This window comes from Halichoerus grypus, chromosome 15 (assembly GCF_964656455.1).
Source record: "Halichoerus grypus chromosome 15, mHalGry1.hap1.1, whole genome shotgun sequence".
Lineage (NCBI taxonomy): Eukaryota > Metazoa > Chordata > Mammalia > Carnivora > Phocidae > Halichoerus > Halichoerus grypus.
Genome location: NC_135726.1, coordinates 56,988,295 through 57,006,101, shown reverse-complemented (window position 1 = coordinate 57,006,101; position 17,807 = coordinate 56,988,295). Strand labels below are relative to the sequence as shown.

General features: G+C 46.0%; 1 protein-coding gene and 1 pseudogene across 1 annotated transcript; both read right to left on the bottom strand.

Moving 5' to 3' along the window:
* Nucleotides 1-4,307: 4,307 nt before the first annotated feature.
* Nucleotides 4,308-11,891, bottom strand: DPRX (divergent-paired related homeobox). Its single transcript, XM_036065457.2, has 3 exons — nt 11,859-11,891; nt 6,263-6,417; nt 4,308-5,390 (listed from the first exon to the last, which is right to left on the bottom strand). The coding sequence occupies exons 1-3, from the start codon at nt 11,884-11,886 to the stop codon at nt 5,037-5,039; spliced, it is 537 nt and encodes a 178-aa protein (XP_035921350.2). The 5' UTR covers nt 11,887-11,891; the 3' UTR covers nt 4,308-5,036.
* Nucleotides 11,892-15,902: 4,011 nt separating this feature from the next.
* Nucleotides 15,903-16,814, bottom strand: LOC118518530 (glyceraldehyde-3-phosphate dehydrogenase pseudogene; annotated as a pseudogene).
* Nucleotides 16,815-17,807: the final 993 nt, after the last annotated feature.

The window sequence follows — 17,807 nt, the reverse complement described above, 5'->3', positions numbered from 1 at the left end:
GTGTGGGGGTGTTAATAGGTGATTCTCATTGAGATCCACACTGTCCTTCTGTTGTCAGCCCAGAGTAAGCTGTTCCAAGTCGGTCCTCCCAGTGAGGATCATTATTCCCATTTATCAGCTGAGAAAGTTGGGTAAAGAGGGAAACCCTTCGTGAGGAGTGCTGGACTCAGATACAGGCACTACTCTTGCCATGAGATCACTGGTCTGCTGGGAGCCTCGGGTACCCAGGCCCGAGTCCGCCAGCCCCCGGTTCACGGCCCACACCTACCCAGACTTTTCTCCATCCATAATCCTCCCCAGTCCTGCTCACCCTGACGACTTGCTCTGTGAATTCCCCTCTCCAGCCCACCCGATAAACCCAGTTCAAACACAGCAGTTGTTACAGGATTTTCTTGGTCACACCACTTCAAAGAATGAAGAGGTAGACCAGACAACCAGACAGAGTGGTGGGCAGCAAAGCGATCGTACAGTCCTCCTAAAGACGGAGGGGACCGGGAGGGGTTACCGCTAGAGGTTCTCAGTCTAGGGGTTTTTATGGGCATGTTGGCCGGCTGTTTTAATCTGATTAATCCTCCCTGCGCCTGTCATCCAATCAGATTTTTGTCATCTATCACGTGGGAAAGGGTGGAGGGCTCATGGGGTGGTGGAAAATCCTTTTAAGGGTGGTTTCCTCTTAGGGTGGGGCCCCGTGTCCCTGCCTGCCTGCATTCCAGCTATCCTTCATCAGCAGGTGCGAGCGATCAGGGAGGTGAGGATGGGTCTGGAAATGGGGAGACAGTGCACATAGAATGGTAAGGAAGCTCCTTTAGGCGTCACTGTTTCTACCGAAAGGGGAGAGAGGAAGGGACGGTCCCGTGAGAAGAGAATTTGGGGCAATAGGAAAAACCTGGACAGAGCTTGGTATACTTGTGAAGCCAAGTGAAAACATGGGTGGCCTGTATTTTAACGGGAGCTTCTGAGCGCTCCCAGTACCTGTTAGTGTGTCTACGTACACACACACACACTCAGAGCCCCCTGCAGGTGAGACGTCCCAGAATCTGGTTTCAGAAGCTCTCCGGGTGATTCTCGTCATCAGGCAGTTTTGGGAAGACTGCATTAGAAGGTGGTAGAAAGGGATGGAGCAGGATTTGATGAAAAAAAAAAAAAAAGAAAGGCTCTCATTCTGAGGATGCTAGGAAACCATTCTCTCCTTCCTTTCTAGAATATTCCTTGAAAACTTTGTGACATTGTATTTCCTGTGTGACTTCTACGGCCTCATCAATTATTACTATTAGTGATGATTGATGAGGAAAAGTTCTTACAAGCAGAAACTATTTAGGAATTGTGGAAGGAATGACTGAATCTGTTTCCATGCATTTAAGCCCGGATACATATTACTTGCATACTGATTTAAACAACCAGCTTTGGCAGCTCTTTCTGCCCACAGGTCCTGTCCCCGCACTTTAATAAAACCACCTTTTTGCACCAAAACAAAAAACAAAAGCAAAAACCCACACTAGCTTTAAGAAGTTGCTTTGGGGACCATCAGGGAAATCTGAAAATCACCTGGCATTAGGTTTACCAAGGGCTGTTTCTATTTTTATTTTTTTAAAGATTTCAATTTTTTTAAAAGATTTTATTTATTTGACAGAGAGAGACCGCGAGAGAGGGAACACAAGCAGGGGGAGAGGGAGAGGAGAAGCAGGGGGAGTGGCAGGGAGAGGGAGAAGCAGGCTCCCAGTGAGCAGGAGCCCCATGCGGGGCTCGATCCCAGGACCCCGAGGTCACGACCTGAGCCGAAGGCAGACACTTAACGACTGAGCCACCCAGGCGCCCCTAATTTTTTTTTTAAGTAAACTCTACACCCAGCATGGGGCTCGAACTCATGACCCTGAGATCAAGAGTCACATTCTCTACTGACTGAGCCACCCAGGCGTCCCTACCAAGGGCTCTTTTTAATACTGTCCTCACTTTAACACAAATGAGTCTCACCAGTGAGATGGTGAGTGGAAGAAGCCACACACAGACACACATGAGTTCCTATGTGTGGTTCGGTTTTTTGCAAGTTCAGCCACAGGCAAAGCACACAATGAGTGGAGACGAATGGTGGCTCTTTCTGGGGTGATGGAGAGGACATCTGAGCACACAGTTTATGCAAATGCCTACAATAGGGTAAGCAAATCCCCACAGTGGAGACGGTCTCCTCCACTCATCACTTGCCAGGGGTTAGAAGGCAGGATGCAAGGCCCAGCGTCGGGTCTCCAAGTGTTCCCAGCCTTGGGGCTTCGAGAGGCGTCTGGCACTGAGCCCCCCAACCCCAGGGGTCCTAGTCTCGCACCCACCTGGTGGGCTCCAGCCTTAGCCCTCCCCTCCAGCTCACCAAAGGGACTTCCTCTGGGGATGTCTCTGATCTTCTCAAGAGGTGCATCTCTCTGGACCCTGCAGGCGTGGGTGTGTCTCTTGACTTTGGACCCTCATTTAAATACAGCCCTGGGTAAACTCGCGCCCACTTCTGGGGTTGGCTCCTCTTGCATTCCTGCAGTCTGGGCTTCGAAAACTCCTCAGGTGTTCCTTATCACATCAGCCCGTTTGGGCCACGCCGGGCTGGCAGGTGGTGGGAGGGGCTTAGATATAAGAAAGGACTCTTACCCGAAGGCACTAAAAAGCCACTCATTGCCTCCACCAATCTCCCTCTCCTCCTGTTTTTCTTTCAAAAACATTTCAAAAACCTGCTTGGTGGCAGGCTCTGTTCTGCGAACTGGGGTAGGGCGGGACGCGGAAGGGAGCTCCTGCTCACGGTCAGCCTGCACTCTCGAGTGAGGTCCCAGGCAATCGGTGCGTACCTGCGCTTGAAGAACATTTAAAAATCCGTGGGTTCCAAATGAAACTGAAAAAAAAAAAAAAACCCGAAAAAGAATAATCGAACTCATTTTTCATCATTGGAATAAACAAGGATGTAGAGTTCTTCATTCTGACCAAGAAAGAATTAAGTTTTGGGGGCGCCTGGGTGGCTCAGTCAGTTGAGCGTCTGCCTTCGGCTCAGGTCATGATCTCAGGGTCCTGGAATTGAGCCCCACGGGCTTCCTGCTCAGCGGGGAGCCTATTTCTCCCTCTCCCTCTGCCTCTCTCCCCGGCTTGTGCACTTGCTTTCTCTCTCTCTTAAATAAATCTTAAAAAAAAAAAAGGAAGAATTAAGTTTTTAACCTGTAGTTCTGTATGGATCCTACTTCTCCATCAGCTATCATTATTTGTGATAATGAGAAATGTCCCACAAGTAGAAGTATCTCTCTGCTGATTGTGGGAGGAGTGGCAGAATTATTTAACACCCCAATTATCTAATTAATTATGGGTACCCTATGTGATTGGTGAGAGGGACATATTTGGCTTTTTCTGGTTGGTCCTATGGTGAAAGTGAGGGTGGGGGCAAACATTAGGAAAGCTCTCTGTCATTGACCTGGTCCTGGTGGTTTGGGGCCCTTTTAGGCTGATGGCTACAGAGGTTTTGGGTCAGAGTTCTCTTCTCAGCTCTGTTCTGGCTCCTGCTCACTTGCGTAGCCAGTCTGTCAGGCTATCCCTGAGCTGCTCAGCCTGGCACTATGGACACTTTGGGCGGCGTAACTGTTTGTGGTGGGGGGACCGACCTGTGAATTGTTGAGATGCTCAGCATCCTTTTGGATACATGCCAGAGGGTGCCGCTCCTTCCCCAGCAGGACAACCCAAAATGTCTCCTGCCAGATGTCACCCCACCCCTGGTTGGGAACCACTGTGTTAGACCAGGAGTCCTTATGTTAACCCTGTACTGTCCACAATATGTATGGACTTCATTTATAACGTGTAAGTGATGGAAGCCACACGGAAGGGTTCCTGCAGAATGATTCAGTCATGTGGAATTTCTGAACGGGCAAAAAATTCAAAGCAGCCGTTCCTTCTGGGGTGGGGGGGTGCCATAGAGGGCTTAGGAGAGCATACTGTGGAAGAACACACACTGCGGGATGAGACACACGACGATGCATGCTGGAATGGTGGTCTCTGGCGGGAAGACAATGGGGGGGGGGAACTGTAACCCTCCTAAAGCCACATCTGCCCCAGGAGGGGAGCACACACTGTATTCTCTCTGACAAAATCTTAAAAAAAAAAATAGAGGGAGAAGCTGAAAAAAAAAGAAATTGGAGGATTGGGGGAATGGAGATATTTGGGTGATCAGGACATAAAATGATGCCTGGGGAAGTGACCAAAAAAAAAAAAAGAAAAACTAGAAAGTAGAAAAATAAGCCAACTGCCCACTTACAGACATTGACTAAGTCTTTTTAGCTGAACAATGGTGAAGAAAAAACAAAATCAAGACAAAGAAGCAGGAAAAAAAACAAAAAAAAACCAAACTGTCCTTAGTAGTCTCATTGTATGTATTTATTGAGATATAATTTAAAAATTGTCTCCAGCTTGGTTGAGATATAAGTGTAAGGTGTATGATGTGTTGATTTGATACATTTATATATTGCAAAATGGTTACCGCCATGGCATTAGCTGATGCTTCGTCCTGTCACGTGATTGTTTTTTTGTGGTGTATGTTATACAATATTACAGTTCTGTGTCTTTGGATGAATTTATACATGCAGGTTCCTGCCATCCGAATTACAACATGAAACACGCCCATTGCAATAGTTTGTTGAGCGACTCTTGCCACTCAATTCCACCCCACAGGCACTTGTGGGTCTTCTTTTGTTTTCACGAAGCCCGTTTCTTTTTTTTTTTTTTAAAGATTTTATTTATTTATCTGACAGAGAGAGACACAGCGAGAGAGGGAACACAAGCAGGGGGAGTGGGAGAGGGAGAAGCAGGCCTCCCTGCGGAGCAGGGAGCCCGATGTGGGGCCCGATCCCAGGACCCTGGGATCATGACCTGAGCCGAAGGCAGACACCTAACGACTGAGCCACCCAGGCGCCCCATGAAGCCCGTTTCTGAAATGCCTCCATGTGGGGTAGATCTCGACTCTGTCTCTCGTCTGGAATCATTGCAAATCGTTACAGTAGGTGACCTTTTGTGTCTGGCTTTGCTCACTAAGTTCTTGGTGGAGATGAAGAACCCAAAGAATTAGCAGTGAAGCTTGTGGAAAGAATTTGGGATTCCGTAATGGGATATAGGGAGTAGATGTTAGGATCTCGGCAGCAGCCGAAATGGACTATTTTGTGGCCAAAAGAATGGTCTGGGAGAGCCTTAAAATTGGAGCATATGCTGAGTTGGAAGGAAGGTACGGGGTGGTCTGTATAAACTAGGGAAGCAGGGTGGGCACCATCGGGGGCTCCTGGAGCGGCATCCGTGGGTCTCTTGGAAGAGCTGGTCTTGACTTCCACCCCAGCTAACTGCTGTTGTTTGGCTTTCTTGACTTTTGCTCTGTGGTTCTTGAACCAAACCTAAGGAGACAAGAGGAGCAGTGGGTTGATGAATGCAAATGAGGCTCCAGATGTTTTCATTTTACCTGATACCGTGGTTACTGCTCGGTGAGAACAGTTAGCTCCACTTTTCTGCCACTTAGATCCTGTTGCTGGAAACTCTCCCAGCCTACGCCCAGGAGGGAGTGGAAATGAGGGGTGGTGGGGACAGAGAGTGAGGCAGGGATCAGAACCCCCAGAGCAGGAGAGACTGATGTCAGCACACTTAGGCTCATGGCCGGATCGGATCTGCAGCTGTGATTTTGTATGGCCCGTGAACTAAGAACAGGTTTTTTTGGTTGTTTTTCTCCCCCCAAAGTTTTTATTTATTAAAGTAACGTCTACACCTACCCAGTGGGGCTCGAACTCATGACCCTGAGATCAAGAGTCATGTGCTCTTCCGACGGAGCCAGCCAGGCGCCCCAAAGGACAGGTTTTACATTTTTAAATGGTTGAGGGGAAAAAATAAAACCCACCATAAGGATATTTGGGACATGTGCAAGTTATATGAACTTCAAATGTGTGTCCATCAAATTTTATAGGGATGCAGCAGGCACACCCATTTCTTTGCATATGGTTGATGGCTGCTTTCAGGCTATCCCTGCAGAGTTGAATAATTTTTGGCGGAGACCATATGGCCCACAAAGCCTAAAATATTTACTGCCTGGCCCTTTACAGGTAAAGTTTTCTGATCCTTGCTCTCGGGGTCGGGGAGAGGGTTTTAGGGTAGGAGCCTGGGTCTTTGGAGTCTTGGAGACTGGAGTGGTATGAAGCTTCAGGAATTGTCCCAGGGTCTCTGAGCATAGGGTCTTCTGGGGAGGTGGCATGGCAGGGTGGGGCTTTGATTTTCCAACCTGCAGTACGGTGGGATGTATCTCCAGTTTCGAGGCCATTTCTTTCTGAAGGCTGGGAGCGGGGTATGGGTTCTTGCTGAACAAGAATTCTAAATCTGCCAGTTGTTTCTCAGTGAACATGGTTCGTTTCCTTTGTGAATGTTTCTGATCCTTTCCTGGGAAGGAGAGAAGGGCACAGATGAGGTGCTAAGAGAGTTCCATCCTCAAAAACCAGAACTCGCCTCCCTCTCCACAGAGGTCAAGCTTGGCCGTCAAGTGATGAAGATACCGAGATACTCAGGCATGGCCTGGATGACTTTCCTGCCAGGTTTCCTAAGCCTCACTTTGTTGCTCCCCCATCTATTCAGCATAGAAAAGGGTTATGTATTTATTTATTTAAGGTATTTAAAAGATTTTAAGTAATCTCTATATCCAACCTGGGGCTTGAACTTAAAACCCTGAGATCAAGAGTCGCATGGTCTGCCGACTAAACCAGCCAAGTGCCACAGGACAGGGTTATTTAAATAAGGACCCCTTGTGTGTCCACTCTTAGATTCTGTGTGTGTGTGTGTCTGTGTGTGTGTGTGGTGGGGAGAGGGGTATAAGGGAAATCTCTGTACCTTATGCTCAGTTTTGCTGTGAAACTAAAACTACTCCAAAAATAGTCCATTAATAGTAATAAATCGTTGCTGTCATGGATATCATTTAGTGAGGACCTACATATACACAAACCAAAAGTGTTAAAGTACACAGTACATTATTTAGCGCTAAGTACTCTATAGAGAAAAAAATTAGGGGCAGGGGATAAGGAATTTGGGTAAGGGGGTTTTAGTTTTAATGACCTATGAGTGAAGGTCTTTCTGGAGGAGGTGAGGGAGTGAGCCATGTGCTCATCTGCAGGAAGGGAAATGCAGAATCCCTGAGGAACAATAAAGAGATGAATATTATTGCATAGGGGAGGAGCACTTCCATCCAACATGGTACCCGACTTGGTCTGGGTATCCTGTAAGAGTACAGGAAACACCATGAGATGTTGCTTCTGAGCTTATAAAAGTCTCTGTGCCTTCTGTCTTGGACACTTTCCCTCTTTTGGATCACTTGCTTCAGGGGAAACCATATTGATTGACCATCCCTACGGCAAGGCCCTCTTGGCAAGGACCTGAGGTCTAAAGTCAGTGAGGAACCGACGCCCCTAGCCAACAACTTTGTGAATGAGCCATCTTGGAAGTAGATCGATCATCTGGGCTCAGTTCAGCCTTAGCTGACTGCATTCCTTCTTGACGGCTTGTTGGCAACCACATGAGACTCTAAACTGAACTCCACCATTTATTTTTAATGATTTTATTGAGATATAGTTGACATATAAATAAACTCCATATTTAAAGTATGCAATCTCAGTACATTTTGTTATGTGTATATTGACACGCTCAAGAAGTCATCTCCACAATCAAGACAACGCATATACCCATCTATCCTGTTTCCTCTCATCCTTTTCAAAGTCATCCACCTGATTTTCTCAGGTCAATGTGGCCTTGACTCCCTACCAGTTAAGGACAATAAGGAAAGATAAAGAAATAAAGAACAGGAAAAAGGAAAAGATGAATATAGGCCAATTTCATTTAGGAACATAGTTTCAAAAGTCCTTGAACTATGTGAATTGAACCCAACGTTGTTTTAAAATAAATATATCAAGAGCAAGTAAGTTTTATCTCAGAAGGGAAAGGATATTTAATATCAGAAAGAAAAATATCAGAAAATGCACCATGTTAATAAATTAAGGCATAAAAATAATATGATCAGTGCAAAATATTTCTCTGTGAAGATTCACCACCTATTTATGATTTTAAAAAGCAAAATTGGACAAAACGTAGGAAACTGTTTTCAGATGTGCAGGGCTGTGATCCCTGAGATAAGGGAAATTTTATGAAAATCTTATGAGCCAGCTTGATTATTTATATTTATAGGTCACTACGTCCAGCAATGGCAGAAGTTGTATTCTTTCCAGTGCATATGGTTCATTCATCTGGACAGAGTGTATGCTGTGCCGCAAATCAAGTCTCAGGACATTTTAAATGATTTAAATCATCCAAAATATGTTCTCTGAAAATAGTGGAGTTGAGATAGAAATATGTAACAAAATAACATCTCTCCCCCAGTGTCTGGAGATTAAACACATTTCTGAATCAAACATGCGACAAAGAAGAAATCAAATGGTGTTGGATCAACTGGATATCCATATGGGAAAAAAAATGAACCTCAACCTCATCTTGAGCCATATGCAAAAATGAATTCCAGGTAGATTTCAGACACAAATATAAAGTCTAACTCTAAAACTTCTGGGAGAAAACTTCAGAGAAAACTTTGGGTCAAGCAAAGCTGTCAAGAACACAAAGCATAAAAGTAAAAATGGATGAACTGGGTTTATCAAAAATAAAACGTTTGTTCTTCAAAAGACTGCCTTAAGGAAACGGAGAGCGCATAATGGAAGAAAATACTCATAACACGTGTATCGCACAAATTTGTGTCTCGAATATTCAAGTAATCCTATGACCTCACAATTCTACTCCTAGATACACACCTAGTTATGTAAGAGAAGTAAAAAAATCCATAGAAGGCTTGTATATGAATGTTCCTACCAGTTTTATTCATAGTAGCCCAAAATTTGGGGGAAAAATCCCATATTCATCAGGAAGTAATGGCTAGGCAAATTGTGTTTTATTCCTATAATGGAATAGCACTCATCTATTAAAAAAAGCTCCTGCTACATACAACACAAATGTATCCCCAAAACATGCTGAGCCAAAGAAGGCAGGTACAAAAGAGCATATACTCTACATACTGATTTACATGCAATCCTAGGCCGGCAAAAGTAATAATCTGTAGGGGCAAGAAAGCAGATCAGATAGTGCCTGGGGCTAGTGGTAGAGGTGTGTTGTGTGTTGGGATAGGGGTGGGGAATGATGACCACACTGGGATGTGAACTTTTAGGGTGATGGAGATGTTCTGTGTTTCCACTGGGATGGTGATTCATAGGCATACACATTTGTCAAAACTTACTGAAGTGTACACTTAAAATGGGTAGACTCTATTATAAATTATACATCAATAGAGTTGTTTTTTTTTTAACCTGGAAAAGAAAATCTTAACAAATCAAGGAGTAAAACATCTTGCTACACTTTGAAAGTTATATACCAAATCTCTCTGGCAAACATTATATACCTAATGGAAAAAACATGTGCATTTCTTTTTAGCGTCAGGAGCATGAAAGAGGTATTTATAAGCACCCTGACAGTGTAATGTAGTTCCACTAGAAGGAAAGGAAAAATGTATTAAGATCAGAAGGGAAGAGATAAAATGGATCTTTGTAGGTAATATGATTATTTACTAAAAAATCCATCAGAATCAACAGGTGGGCTAACTATTGAAGAGTTAAGCAATTTTGCTAGTTAGAACACCTACAACATTTCTCCGTACAAACCATGTTCAACTTGAAATAAAAGTGAAGAAGAAAAAACGACATTCACAAAAGCAACCCAAAACTCCAAGATATCTAAGGATGAAATTAACCAAGAGGACATAAGACCCCAGGGGCCTGAGTGAGAAAGTCACAGCTTAAAACCGTTCGAGGACATTTTTTTGGATACTATCTTTATGACCTCTGACTAGGGAAGGATTTCGAAATATGACACAACATGAGCAAACCATGAAAGAGAAAAGGATACATTTGACTGCCTTATAATTAAGAAATTCTGTTCAAAGTTTCCTTAAGGGAGTGAATCAAACCGGGAAGATCTTTGTAATGAGTAGAACTAGCCAAACTATCTTAGCTGTGGTCTTGTGAGTGAAACCAGACTCGTGAATCTGTGAGAAGAAGGTAGGAGGTTCCTCAAAAAATTAAAAATAGAACTGCCATATGATCTAGCTGTTGCACTTCTGCGAATATATCCGAGGGAAACAAACGCTACGTCAAAAAGAAGTCTGCACCCCTGTGTTCGCTGCAGCCTTATTCACAACGGCCAAGACATGGAAACAACCTGTCTGTCGACAGCTACATGGACACAGAAAGTATATGGATATAAATATTTATATACATTTCTCAATGGAATGGACTCTTCATCCAAGAGAAAGAAGGAAATCCGGCCATTTGCAACAACACGGATGGATCTTGAGGGCATTATGTTAAGTGAAATAAATCAGAAAGACAGATACTGTATGGTACCACTTATACGTGGGATCTAAAAAAGCTGAACTTGTAGAAACAGAATGGTGGTTCCCAGGCACAGGGGGTGTTGGGTGGGTTGGGAAGACCCTCTTATAGGGTACAAACTTGCAACTAATAGATAAGTAAGTTCTGGAGATCAAATGCCCAGTACAGTGATTACAGTCAACAGTACTCTAGTATAAACTGCAAAATTGCTAAGTGACTAGATCTGAAATGTTCTCACCACAAAAAGAAAAGGGTAATTACGTGTTGTGATAGAGGTGTTAGCTAAGAGGTGGTGGTCATCATATCAAACGTATTAACGTATCAAATCAGTGCATTGTACACCTTACACTTACACAGTGTTATATGTCGATTATTTCATTCCTCAAAAACAAACAAATCCAAAGCCTCACTGCATACCAGGCACTTTTCTAAGTGCTTTGTGAATATTAACTGACTCAATTCTCATCGTTCCCCATGTGGTTGGTACAGATGTGTAAACTGAGGCACCGGGAGACTAAGTGATGGGTTTGAGGCTGTGCTATGCTCCGTCTCTCGAGAACCAGCGGCCAACACATACTTACTAGTGTAGTTTATTGAATTGGGGCCGATGTTTATGACAGAGAGTCCTAGCGTTCCTGTTTACCCGCTGTGTGGGGCTTTGGCGCAAGCATATGATCTCCCTCAATGTTCTCTGTAAAATTGAGACTTTTGGCTCTAACCGCTTTATTATTTTAAAAAATATTTTATTTGTGGGCGCCTGGGTGGCTTAGTCGTTAAGCGTCTGCCTTCAGCTCCGGTCATGATCCCAGCGTCCTGGGATCGAGTCCCACATCGGGCTCCCTGCTCAGCGGGAAGCCTGCTTCTCCCTCTCCCACTCCCCCTGCTTGTGTTCCCTCTCTCGCTGTGTCTCTCTCTGTCAAATAAATAAATAAAATCTTTAAAAATATTTTATTTGTAAGTAATCTCTACACCCAGCATGGGGCTGGAACTCACGACCCTGAGATCCAGAGTCATAAACGCTCCACCATCGACCGAGCCAGCCAGGCGCCCCTGGTTGTAACCACTTTAAAAGATTTTAATGGTTGGTTGTGCCTGAAAGTGGTTTAGCACAAGCCCGGGGAATCAAGTAAATGCTTGGTGGAATGAGGAGATTTCCAGAAATCTTAACCAGACTGCTTGGTTAAGCCTCCATTCTTTGACTTAATCTTCCCAGTAGGGATCAGAGGCCCCATTTCCGAAGGATCAGCGGAAATGTGAGACAGCTAACAAGGGAAAGATTTGCAATTCAAAGACAGAATTGGGTTTCCCTCTACTGGGTTTGCCTTGGAGGACAGCCTCTTCTCTACTACTCGCGTCAGCTGCTCTCCACGCCTTCACATAATGTCCTTCAGTTCCCATCCCTCGGCTTACCTTTAGGAAGGTCCCCTGCGCCTGCCATCCCATCTAGCTGGGTCCCCATGCTCTGGTCCTGTGTCAAGAGCTGGCAAAGGTGGCATGGAGACTTAAATATATTCCTCAGCAGCCAGCCACACCCCAGTCCCACCCCCTCCGCCTTTCCCCCCACCCCAATCCATTAATCTGATCCCTGGGTCCTCAAGCCCCTCATTGTCTGCTCTTTGTCTGCTGTGAAGTCCACACCCAGCAGCGTCATCGTCACCTGGGAGCTTGCTCAATGCAGAATCTTTGCCTATTGGTCAAAGGGTGCGAACTTCCCGTTATAAGATGAAAAAGTTCCGGTAATCTAAGGTACAGCATGGTGACTAGAGCTAAAAATGCTGTATTATAGACTTGATAGTTGCTGAGTGAGTAGATCTTAAATGTTCCGACCACAAAAAAAGAAATGGTAAGTATGTGACAGGATGGAGGGCTTAGCTACTATCGATGGCTAAGGAGTCATGTTGCAACTTTTCGAAACTTGTACATGGGTTAGAACACATCTCCATGAAACCGGAAACAAAGGCAGATTTTGCAGAGCTGCCAAGTCTGAGTCTGCCGTTCCCAAGAGCCCAGGTGATTTGAGTGCACTGTAGAGACTGAGGAGCATTGCTGTGCCTCAGAGCAGGAGGGAACTCAGGATCACCCGGAGCCCTTGCTGAAACACAGGTCGCTGGGGCCTGAGGATTATGTTACCTAAGGAGCTCCCAGGTGATGGTGCCCGGTGATGGGGACTGGTCAGGTCCCAGGTGCTGGTGCCCGGTGATGGGGACTGGTCAGGTCCCAGGTGCTGGTGCCCGGTGATGGGGACTGGTCAGGTCCCAGGTGCTGGTGCCCGGTGATGGGGACTGGTCAGGTCCCAGGTGCTGGTGCCCGGTGATGGGGACTGGTCAGGTCCCAGGTGCTGGTGCCCGGTGATGGGGACTGGTCAGGTCCCAGGTGCTGGTGCCCGGTGATGGGGACTGGTCAGGTCCCAGGTGCTGGTGCCCGGTGATGGGGACTGGTCAGGTCCCAGGTGCTGGTGCCCGGTGATGGGGACTGGTCAGGTCCCAGGTGCTGGTGCCCGGTGATGGGGACTGGTTAGGTCCCAGGTGCTGGTGCCTGGTGATGGGGACTGGTTAGGTGGCTGTCAGTAACAGAATCACTCTGGTAGCATGCGGAATGGTTAGGTTATGCCTGCCATTGTTCTAAGCACCTACATGTTCGAATTTATTTAATCCACTTAATCTCATTTTACAGATGAGGAAACCGATAAAAAAGGAAATTTAATTGACTTGGCCAGTGTCCCATAACCAGTAAGTGGCAGAGGTGGCATTTTTCCCAGGCCATCTTGCTCTGGTTACCCTGCTTTAGCCAGTGAGGTGCTATTGCCCCTAAATCGAGTTGGGGGAGCCGAGGGGACCCACAAGTAAGCAAAGAACAGTGATTTAACACGGATAATTGCATAGAAAGAAACATGCTAAAATAAAGGGGCTAACGATGCGTTAGAAATAGTGCTTCTCGCTGTGAACTGTGTAAGACTGATGAATCACAGACCTGTCCCCTGATACAAATAATATATGTTAATAAAAAAGTAAATAAAAAAAAGAAATAGCGCTTCTAGTAAGCCTACTTATAACTAGATTTCTGCCTCCCTTGTGTCTTGGGTTTTGTGTTTTGGACCAGAAAGCATCCAGCCAATTCACATATCCTCTCAAAAAAAAAAAAAAAAGATAATCGCATAATGAGACATGATGATCAGACAATGAGAAATAATCACAGCAGCATCATTATCATCAGATAATCAGCCTCATCTCCTGTTAACCGGATTAGCAAATAATGTATCTGAGAGGCAGTGAATACCTCTTTAGTGGTGAATGAGACACACCGAGCCATAGTTTATAAGCCATAATTTTTCATCTTCTGGTAGTGTCAAACCGATTTTATTTTATTTATTTATTTTTTAAAGATTTTATTGAGAGAGACAGCGAGAGTGGGAACACAAGCAGGGGGAGTGGGAGAGGGAGAAGCAGGCTTCCTGCCGAGCAGGGAGCCCAATGTGGGGCTCGATTCCAGGACCCTGAGATCGTGACCTGAGCCGAAGGCAGATGCTCAACCTACTGAGCCACCCAGGTGCCCTCAAACCGATTTTATTTTTTTTAAGATTTTATTTATTTATTTATTTGACAGAGACACAGCGAGAGAGGGAACACAAGCAGGGGGAGTGGGGAGTGGGAGAGGGAGAAGCAGGCTTCCCGTGAGCAGGGAGCCCGATGCAGGGCTCGATCCCAGGACCCTGGGACCATGACCTGAGCCGAAGGCAGACGCTCAACCTACTGAGCCACCCAGGTGCCCTCAAACCGATTTTAAAAGAGCCACCATTCTGCTTTGTTTTTCTGGATTTACGTATTGAGGATATTTCGCATAAATGGGATCATATGCCATGTGACCTCTTGTGTCCCAGCTTTCACGGAGCATACTGTTTTCAAGGGGGATCCTTCATTCCTTTTTGTGGCTGAATTATACTACTCCATTGCACAGATCTACCAAATTTGTTTCTTTTTTTTTTTTTTTAAGATTTTATTTATTTATTTATTTATTAGAGATCGAGCGAGTGAGAAACAGCATGAGAGGGCGGGAGGGTCAGAGGGAGAAGCAGGCTCCCCGCCAAGCCGGGAGCCTGATGCGGGGCTTGATCCCAGGACTCCGGGATCATGACCTGAGCCGAAGGCAGTCGCTCAACCGACTGAGCCACCCAGGCGCCCCCCAGATTTGTTTCTTTATTCATCTGTTGATGGATGGGCTGGGGCCAGAGGGAATGGGCAGGAACTGCTTAATGAGCACAGGCATTATTTTGGGGTCGTGAAAGCATTTTGAAACTAGGTGCAAGTGGTTGCACTAAATGCTGCTAATTGTGGACTTTAAAATGGTTAACTTGGTGGCTCAATTAAATGTCTGCCTTCGGCTCAGGTCATGATCCCCGGGTCCTGGGATCGAGTCCCCCGTCGGGGCTCCCTGCTCAGAGGGGAGTCTGCGCGTCCCTCTTCCTCTACCCTCCCCCCTCCACCTCGTGCTCTCTTTCAAATACATAAATAAAATCTTTAAAATAAAATGTTTAATTTTACTTAAGTGCAGTTCACCTCAATAAAAAAAAGCCACTAAGAAAGTCACATAGGGGTGCCTGGCTGGCTCAGTTGGAGGAGTGTGCAGCTCGATCTCGGGGTCGTGAGTTTGAGCCCCATGTCAGGTGTAGAGATTACTTAAATAAATAAAACTTAAAAAAAAAAGTGTCACATAAAGTCCAGTTATCGGAGTTGCAAAAGCTTGCTTTCCCTCAAGTGGCTACCATCAGTCCATTCACAGCGGCTAAACCCATAGCTTGCTTGTTTCTGTCTTTGGAGACAATTTCTCCCCCTTTCTTGGGAAAGGAGCAACCGTTCTAGGTTGGCCTCAGGAGAACCCAAATGCTACAGAAAACTTGCTTTTATTTTATTTTTTAAAGGAAAGGGGCACCTGACTGGCTCAGTCAGAAGAGCATGCAGCTCTTGATTTCAGGGTGGTGAATCTGAGCCCCACGTTGGCTGCAGAGATTACTAAAAAAAAAATAAACTATAAAAAAAAAAGACAGAAGGAAGATAATCTTTATATCCCAAGCCTTTCTTGAAGTAGCTCACTCCTCTTTTCAGAGGTTTCCCTGCACTTACTTATTTCACTTCATATTTTATATTCTATTTATTGTCTTTTAAATTTTGTTTTATCTTGAATTTAATATTTTATTTATTATATTTTAAAGAATTTCGCTTGTATTTTAATTTCATATGTGATTTATTTACGTGGGCTGGGAACCGTGTACTTTATTGATAGCAGTGACAAGGTGGCAAACCCTAAGCCCCTCCCCCGCTCCAGGGTGTCTGGGATGGAAACTGTGAAGGATCGAGATTCTCTGTGTGTTGGGGGATTGAACTGGGGCAGGGACTTTCCAGCAGCCGAGGGCCCCTGTCTTCCTTTTGAGCTCTTGCTAGGGCCAGTGGTCTGGGGCTCTTACGCCTTGGGGGCCACACTGTACTCAAATTCGTTGTCGTACCAGGAAATGAATGAGCTTAACAGGTGCCAGACCCCACAGCAGAGGTGGAAGAGTGGGTGTCCCTTTTAAAGACGCAGGAGACAAGCTGGTCCTCCGTGTAACCCAGGATGCCCGAGGGGGCTCGCCGGTGCTGACTCCACCACCTTCTGGATGTCTTCATGTTGAACAGCTGTCTTCAGACGCAGGTCAGATCCAGGACCCACGATGGCTGGCCATGAACGAGCTTCGCGTTCAGCTCGGGTGACCTTGCCAACAGTCGTGGCAGTGCTGGCAGAAGCAGGGAGGATATTCTGGGAAGCCCTTTGCTCATTACGCACCACAGCGTCCCAGAGGGGCCCTCCATGGTCTTCCGGGTGGTAGTGATGGCATAGACTGTGGTCATGAGTCCCTCCCTGATGCCAGAGTCGTCATGGATGACCTTGGCCTGGGGGGGGCCAAATCAGTGGTGGTGCCGGAGGCATTGTTGAAGTCTTCAGGGGGCTGTCATACTTCTCATGGTTCATGACCATCACAAACATGGGGCATCAGCAGATGGGGCAGAGAGGATGACCCTCTTGGCTCCACACTTCAAGCGAGCCCCAGCCTTCTCCAGGGCAGTGAGGACTCTGGCAGACTCCACAATTTGTTTGGCACCAGATTCACTCCATATGATGCTCTCGATCCTGGAAGATGGAGATGGGCTTTTCATTGATGACAAGCCTTGATTGTGCCGTTGAGCAGGTGGAATCATATTGCAACGTGTAGCCCATGTGGTTGAGGTCAATGAAGGGGTCATCGATGGTGACAGTGTCCACCTTGCCAGAGTTAAAAGCAGAGCTGGTGGCCAGATGCCCAATATGGTCAAATCCGTTCACTCTGACCTTCACCATTGTGCGAAAGTCACGCATCTCAGAGATGGTCACTGGCACCTCACAAGAAGACTTGGTGGCCTGCCGAATGGGAGGAGCAAAGGACCTAAATTTTTTAAATTAAATGGTTTCAGAAATTCCACCTGAGTCTGAAAAAGCACCCCTCAAGGATAAGCCTGCAGCTTCAGGGGGAGACGGGAAGACATTAATGAAATTGAGTTAGTGGCGTTTTCACCCATGGCTGTATATTGTCATCTTCTGCGGAGTTTTGGGGGCTCCACCCCAGGGTCAGTAAACCCAAATCTCTGCAGCTGGAGCCTGAGCATAAAGATTTGCATGCAATCCTCAAGTGCTTCTAGAGCCCAGGTAGGACTGGAAATTGCTTAATCTTTAGAAGGATTAAGCGGGTGTCTCCAGGAATTCACCTTGGAGCCTGGGGAATCAAGGTGTGCCACAGAGTACTTGGGATGCCCTGTGACTGCATCACTCTCGAGCTAACACTCATTTTTGTTTTTTAATTTTTAAAATTTATTTAATTAATTTATTTAAAGATTTTATTTGTGAGAGAGAGCGCACAAGCAGGGGGAGAGGCAGAGGGAGAAGCAGGCTCCCTGCTGAGCAAGGAGCCCGATGCGGGACTCGATCCCAGGACCCTGGGATCATGACCTGAGCGGAAGGGAGGCACGTAACGGACTGTGCCACCCAGGCGTCCCCCTAGCTAACACTCATTGCCTACCTGGAGGACCAGTCCAGGAAAGGAGGCTGGCCGCTACTTCCCCAAATCAGTGGGATTAAGCTCTTATCAGTGCCTGGCTTGTCTCTAATCTTATCATGGCTCTCAGATCTTTTATAATCTGAGGCAATCCCCTGTCCACCTTTCCCGGTAAACCATTTCCCCACGCCTGAACTTCAGTTACCCCCACTGGCATTTTCAACCCTCTTCTCTGACTCATCTTTCACACTCTGGCTCTAAAGTTCCCTAAGATTTGGTTTTCCCTCTAAAGTGAGTGGAGG

What these genes read in the sequence shown, in the direction of transcription:
- DPRX (XM_036065457.2), bottom strand. Translation starts at nt 11,886, where the DNA reads ATGGCAGGCGCAGGGGACCTTCCTAAAG. An exon ending in CGCAGGGGACCTTCCTAAAG is followed by an intron (nt 6,418 to 11,858) that starts GTAAGCCGAGGG and finishes TCTCCTTCCCAG; the next exon opens with GAAAGGATCAGAAACATTCA. An exon ending in TACATCCCACCGTACTGCAG is followed by an intron (nt 5,391 to 6,262) that starts GTTGGAAAATCA and finishes TTGTCTCCTTAG; the next exon opens with GTTTGGTTCAAGAACCACAG.